Genomic DNA, 7013 nt, shown 5'->3' on the forward strand with positions numbered 1-7013 from the left:
TCCTTTTGCTCTACTCTGTATTCTCTGGTGATTCTTGTAGGGTAAGTTAACAGGTTGGCCAGAATCTCCACGGATGAAGAAAGTGGAGTTAGCTGGTTCCTTCACTCTGTGAAAGTATGAATAATGAACATAACGCATTCGCCAAATCAAGAGCAAAAACTGATTAGAACAGTCAAAATCAAATACAACCAAAACCATGAAAGTCCAAATTTTCTAGAGACCAGAGCTTAAAAGCCTATTATAGGCCACACCCTCTAATCCAACCTATTTTCAATGCTGTGTGATTCATTTTCTCTTATTCTAATGCAAATAAAATTCATTATCCTGAGACCTGAGGAGCCCTGTCTTCTGCAAGTTTGAAACTTTAACCCAACTGCAATTTCAACATGCTGATGCTCACTGCCTAATGTGTTTGACCTCATAGAAAAATAACTGACAACCTACTATGACTTGTCTTAAATCAACTATTTAATTTTGATTTATTTACTCATGCTTTTAACTTTGCACAGAGCACCAAGCCTCTCGCTCTGGGTACGCGTGTGGGGTTGAAAAAGAAAGCAAAATGCAAATGTGCCAACGGCCCAAGCTCACATGCTCTGCTTTGAGATATTGAACACAACCACACACACTCGCCCTAGTATGAAAATTTAAAGAAACCGACCCTTTTCCAGGCTTTGGAATATACAATATCTGATGTTAGGTCGTAGACTCGTAGAGGAGACAAGCTAGGCAAAGCAAAATTTAAGGCCCTGAAAAAAGCTAAAGAGCCAGAATTTCAAAAAGAAATCAGAAGGGTAACTAAAGTTACTCCTCCTATAGCAATTCCCTTGCTGCCTTACCTCTTTGTCTCTCTGTCTGCTCCTCTGAGACTTCGTTATCTATAGGGCGCACTTTTCTTTCTTTTCACCAATACTACACCTAATTTTAATTGCGTTGCTTTGGATCCCCATACCCCTCCATTGCTTTTACTATCCCACACTCCTTCTCTCTCTCTCTCTCTCTCTCTCTCTCCACCCAATTCGTCTTTAAATAGGCTATATAAACCCACGCTCACATTCACCAACTGAAAAAGAAAAGAGTGAACAAAGAAAGAAAGAAAGAAAGAAAGCAAAGGAAAAAGAAGACATTTTGAAGCACCCTTTGAGGTTTTGAGGTCAAGTCTCTGCAAGTTCAAGCTCAATGGATCAAGTAAGTTTATTCTTTCACACAAACACTTTGATGGGTTTATCTCAGATGTTTATGGGATGTGGTTTTTAACTTGTGGGTGGTGTGAATATAGGACTACTATAGGAGGAGTCATCAAGTTCCTGCTTTTGGGAGCTGGGATTGGAACCAAGACCTTCCCTTCACTCAGTGCTTTGAGTCTGCAAGGCAAGCTGGGTTTCTGCGCTACACTACTTACACTGATGAACATGATCAGGATCGCGATTTGTATGTCACCGGGGATTTGTACCAGAACGATGTCGTCACTCCCGCGATGATCGTTGTTCCTCGCCGAAGGGTAACCAAATTTGAATTCTTTTTTATGAGAAACTTGCTGGGACTAGGAAAATTTGCAAAAATAGCCCAAAATTTTGGAGATTCTAAAAATGTTGGTTCTCTTTTTACGATTTTAGAAATATAACCTCTCAGGTTTACTTTTTAGGTCCAAATTTGGGTTATTTTTGGAAATTAACCATGGATTAAGAAATTTGTGGGATGAAATTAGTGTTGATGAGTGATTTTGGTGACTAATGCAGAACAAGATGCGTCACCCGCAAGTGAAAGAAGCAAAAGAGGAGGGTTGGGTCATGGGTGAGGTGAAGGAGCCACCAAGCCCACCTCCAAGGTCCAGGCCCAATCCCAAGCCTGTGGATGAAGATTTGTACAAAATCTCACCTGAACTCCTCTATGCTAAAGCCAAAAAGGTAATGTGATCATGTGATGTGATAAGTTACAGTACCTCCAATAATCAAATTGCTTTTTACCCTTTTGTTTACTGCTACATGCTATTTTTTACCTTTGTCCTACATAAAAAGTAAAGTTTCTACTTTTGATCTGTTTTCTTCTTCCAACTTTGCAGAAGAGAGGATTGGGTTTCTTTTCAAGCTGCTTGCTGCCAACATGTGTTGGCTGAATCAATGAGCAAGTTTATGTGAGACATTTAGTGAATATATGACTCAATATGAGGAAAAAGTAGACTTACTATGTGTTCCACTTTGAGATTGTGAGCATATGTAATATATTTTGGTCCCAAAATCCCTATATACCTTCATGTGGGTTATGAGGAGAGAGTAGTTCATATTATTAGGCTTATTAGCTTCTCCTTTGGCTGGATTGGAAATGTATAACTTTATATATCTATGGATCTTTATATTTTTCAATGCGATTGGAAAGGAGATACTAGCTTGCTAGGTTTTGTAAAAGGATAAAGGGAACTTGTATGTGGGATATAATTTGAATATTCAATTTCATGAATGTCTTGAAAAGAAAAGAGATATCAAAAATGTGGGGTTTGTGGATGTTTCCTTCTCATGATAAAAGGAAAAGAAAATAAAGGAAGGAGGGAAAAAGATCGAGGGCACTATAGAAATACCTAGATAAGTAGTTGGTTGCTTTTTATGTGGGAAATTGAACATGACCTAACATAATTTGATGGTGAGATTCTTTTTTTGATGAATTGATGGACATGGTTTTTGTCATTATGGTTGCTTTACAATCCTTCATTTTCTTTCTCTCTAAAGTAGAATGCATGTGGGGTTAGAGATAGGAAGTGAAAGAAATTATTGTCAAGTGTGTTCAAATTCTAAAAGCACATCCGCATATATCTGAATTTGTGAAAGGAAAGGAAAAGCAGAGAAAAATTTATGTTTCCTTTCATAGCCAATAAAGAAAAAACCATTGAATTTGGTAGGACTTGACAGCACTTGAACAAATACTAGCATAGAATAGGAAGTATCACATAGAGGATCAAGTAATGTGACATATGAGATCGCTAACCCTAAATTACTGAGTCAGTCAAGTGAGTGGTTAAAAGTGACTTTGACTACTCTTAAAAAGAAAAAGGTCAAAAAAAATATATTAAAAAAAGCTTTGCAAATGATAAAGAGAGGTATTTTTTACTTTTTTTAGTAGTGATAACAAATTCATTTACAGGATTATTTGTTAGTTAACAACCATAACAACCTCAAGTCAGTGAAGGAAAAGTATGAAGGCTTTCATTATTCTCAATATATGATATTTTGAATTTTTCATTCATATGGTCTAGTTTTTCTCATATCAAATATGAAAATTTTAATCTTCAGCGATTTTTCAAAAAAAAATATTAAGACATTGCATATTTTAAAGTGTGGTAGAATTAACTCATTTTTATTCTTTTTATTATTGAATTGAATTGAACAAAAATTTTCTTGCATTTATTTTCGGAAAGTTACTAAACAACTATAATAGGATTTAGAGTTGGGGAGTGCTAGGTTCACACTCACTTGAGTGTGTGTAAGCCACACTCAAACAAGTGTCAACTTCTCATGACTTTCTACTATTAAATTACACAATAACGGCTGGAAACCAGTCAAATTTTGGGTAGTTGGGAATAAAAATCTGTTGCTGGGGTAATTTGTTCAATTTTGGTGCTTTGAGTTAAAAACTCTTCAATTTTCCCGCACCAGAAGGCTTAATTACCTCAAGGTAAATTGGTTGAACTATAGATTTTTTTTTTTTTTTTAATAAAGAACTATAGATTTTTTGCTGATGTAATTTTGCAAAATATTAATGGAAAGAATGATCTTATTGGTTGAAGAAAGAAGGATCTTATTTTTTTTCTTTCTTTTTGCTAATTATTTTGCAATATGTTACCAACAAAGTTTGCTAAATGTTATTCATTGAAAAGTAATAAGCTACCTAGCTGCTATTACTAATGAATGCAGCACCACTTGGCCAAAAAGAAAAAGAAAAACTGAATGTAGCACCACTGTAGCTGAATAAGTCAAGAATGGAGAGGCTAGTTTGATTGATTAAAATGAGTTTTGATTATGCTCGTAATAGGCTATTAAGTGGTACCCATTTTTTGTTATAAGCATATTCACAATCACATGGGTTTTGATTAAATGAGATTTATCTATTAAGTCGTTCTATCTTTTTGGATAAGAAAATGGTGGCTGAGTGAGCTACCACTCCGGGGCTGGGAGCAATTTGGTTATAGCCCCTCCTCAAGGGATATTTTTTACTAGCTGAGGATCGAACCAGAGACCTCATATTACTAGGAGAAGCCCTACAGCGTCCGCCCCACCTAGCATGCTTCCACTAGACCAACCTCACTGAGTTTATTCAGTCGTTCTATCTAGAAATGGATAGTGAAGGAAAAGTACGTAGAAAATGGAGGGAGAAATATGGTTAGTGGGACACGGGAAACTAATAGTTAAGGAGTAGAGATGAAAAAAAAAAAATTAAAGCAGCTTTAATTGTTATTGTGTAATTTAGTAATTAAAAATTAACCATGAGAAATTAACACTTGTCTCAGAGTCTGAGTGTGACTTGCTCACTGTGCCCAGGGGCGGATTCACATAGAGCCCAGATTAGGCACTTGCCTAGACTGGGTTTTTGAGTTTACACTGATTTGGTGTAGGCAAAATATGTGAAAATGGCAGAAATTGGGCAAAATCAAGGCAAAACAAGGTGAATTGGGGAAGAAAATGACATAAATTGGGCAAAAACATGGCAAAACCAGGGCAAAATCTTCATAATTGCCTCCAAAATCTATAGTTTCCCTCTAATTTTCCTCTCTTCCCCTCTTGCCATTGTCTTGCCTTACTTGAAAAAAATTTCTGGCTCCGCCCCTGACTGTGCCTAGCAATTCCCTTTAGAGTTTAGGAGTGATAGACCGCTCAATCACGATCTGCCACATAAACAATCAACTAAAACTATCTGAGGCCTGAGGGTGAGTAGCACTCCCTGTTAGGAGTGAATGAGTGATAGACTGCTTAATCACGATCTGCCACATAAACAATCAACTAAAACTGTCTGCCATAAATACTTTTGCATTTCACCCAAAAATACCAAGAGCAGCCTTCAAAATCTTCAAGTTAATAATTAATTATCTACCATCCCATTGTAACATGCCGGGTGTCTGTTATATACTAGTGGTTATTGGACCATGTCATCGCAAGACTTGTCATCACTGTGACTTTCCCCATATCCCTAAGTTCCAGGTGGAGTTGTACATTATTCTCAAAAAAAAAGAAAAAAAAAAGCTGGAGTTGTATATTAGAGACACACTCACACAAGTGTTACGTGTTACGTCTCTGTGCGTTGCATGCATGAACGTGTTGCTCCGTCATTGGCTCATCACCTTCTTCTCAGTCTCTCTCTGCACAATTTCTCTCGTCTCTATTCGGATATTATTGATGCTGCACTTATCCTCAGACTGTCAGACATATCGATTAAATAAATCCCATCTCTACGTAGAAGCTTCTGTGTTCCTTATAGATATATACAGAGAGAGAGGTGCCGAATTCTACAAAGATATCATTTGCAGATCTGTCTGTGAAAGGACCTGTTTTTCTAGAACGATCGTTCTTGGATTTTGCAGAAAAATCTTGGTCTCTCCCACGTCCAATTCATCAAGTCGATATATGCAGTAACAATGCCAACTGAGGTAAACCACCTGCCTGATCATGACTCCAAACCCATCAGTACTACTCTTTGGTATGTTTTCTTTTTATCTCTTATGATTTGTTTAATTGTGTAATCTTGATGGGTTGGTATCTTATATGATTTTGCTCTATCATCTGAATTGGATTGGATTTTGATAAAAATTTGAAAGGGTTTTCCTTTAAGTGTCCCTATAATTAAAGAGCATGGTCTGCCTAGCTTGTGTCAATCCTCCTAAAATTAACTCATCGAGAAGTATGATATATATATCCTCCTTAAATTTTTAGTGGAAAGTCCGTAAGAAAAACACTAACTGATCAGACACTAATTTTATTCAGCCTTTAATTTCCGGCACCCTTATTAGTTGTTCTATGCTTGATTAATTTGTTTTTGCTTATATATATCTCAGTCGTAATTGACAAGGCATGATGGCTAATTTTAATTAAAAGATGTTGTTCATATCACATCACATTGGCTAACCTTTGCTTCTACTTTCATGCGGGTTCGTATGCCATATATATGCATGTCTTTGCGGTTAATTATCTTTCAGTAACCAAGATCAAGTTTTTGGTAAAGGTGCTGGTCAAACTTATTGGTAACAGATCAATATCAATGCTATGAGTGATTACCCCAAACATGAGCAGTATGACCATGACACTGACCAAAATCTCGACCTTGGTTACCAAAATCAGAAGATCACCCTATGGCATATGTACAAATTCACATAGCATCGTACATTTCATCATTTGAACGAACAAAACAAAGTGTATATCAAGTATTTTCTTACCTAACGTAACAAGTGCTTAATTAGTGTATTAGGTGATCGATTAATAATTCGAAAATGTACCATGGTTTTACGACACACTACTACCGGTCTAATTAACAATAACCTACTTCTTTTTTGATGGGGTACTGCTTACCTGATTTATATATATATGACTACCAGCTGGCTTGACAAAATGAAGGCTCTGTCTCATCAAGAAGATGAATTAGCCAAGGCAGTACAGAAGAAGATTGTAAGGAAGAATTTAACAGCAAATAAACCTGCTTCAAATCAGAAGAAGACTTGCATATGCGCTCCAACTCAACACGAAGGTTCATTTAGGTGTCACCTCCATCGAGTCAGCGTAGAATCACATAATAAGTCAAACATTAATGCCAAGAATGTTCTTGATCTGGATGGTAAACAGCCTAGGCTATCCAGATTTGGTAGGGATGCATCTACTAGAGCTTGCCATGACAGCCTACCTTTAACGATGGCTGAGCAAGTTAATTAAGTGAGGTTCTTTTTGGTCCCTAGACTTGACTCTCTTCCATATATAGTTGTAAGTGACAATAGTCACACAAACGATTTTCAAAATTTCAATCGTCTCAAAATTTTATTT

At 36.6% G+C, this 7013-nt stretch overlaps 2 protein-coding genes across 2 annotated transcripts; both read left to right on the plus strand.

The window, feature by feature from the left end:
• The first annotated feature begins 805 nt into the window (after positions 1 to 805).
• LOC133739376 (uncharacterized) lies at positions 806 to 2368 on the plus strand. Its single transcript, XM_062167158.1, has 4 exons — positions 806 to 1188; positions 1280 to 1501; positions 1740 to 1907; positions 2063 to 2368. Exons 1-4 carry the CDS (start codon positions 1180 to 1182, stop codon positions 2114 to 2116), a joined length of 453 nt encoding a protein of 150 aa, XP_062023142.1. The 5' UTR covers positions 806 to 1179; the 3' UTR covers positions 2117 to 2368.
• A 3015-nt stretch (positions 2369 to 5383) lies between these two features.
• LOC133741035 (uncharacterized) lies at positions 5384 to 7013 on the plus strand. Its single transcript, XM_062168968.1, has 2 exons — positions 5384 to 5682; positions 6575 to 7013. The coding sequence occupies exons 1-2, from the start codon at positions 5621 to 5623 to the stop codon at positions 6903 to 6905; spliced, it is 393 nt and encodes a 130-aa protein (XP_062024952.1). The 5' UTR covers positions 5384 to 5620; the 3' UTR covers positions 6906 to 7013.

Source organism: Rosa rugosa, chromosome 3, assembly GCF_958449725.1.
Source record: "Rosa rugosa chromosome 3, drRosRugo1.1, whole genome shotgun sequence".
Lineage (NCBI taxonomy): Eukaryota > Viridiplantae > Streptophyta > Magnoliopsida > Rosales > Rosaceae > Rosa > Rosa rugosa.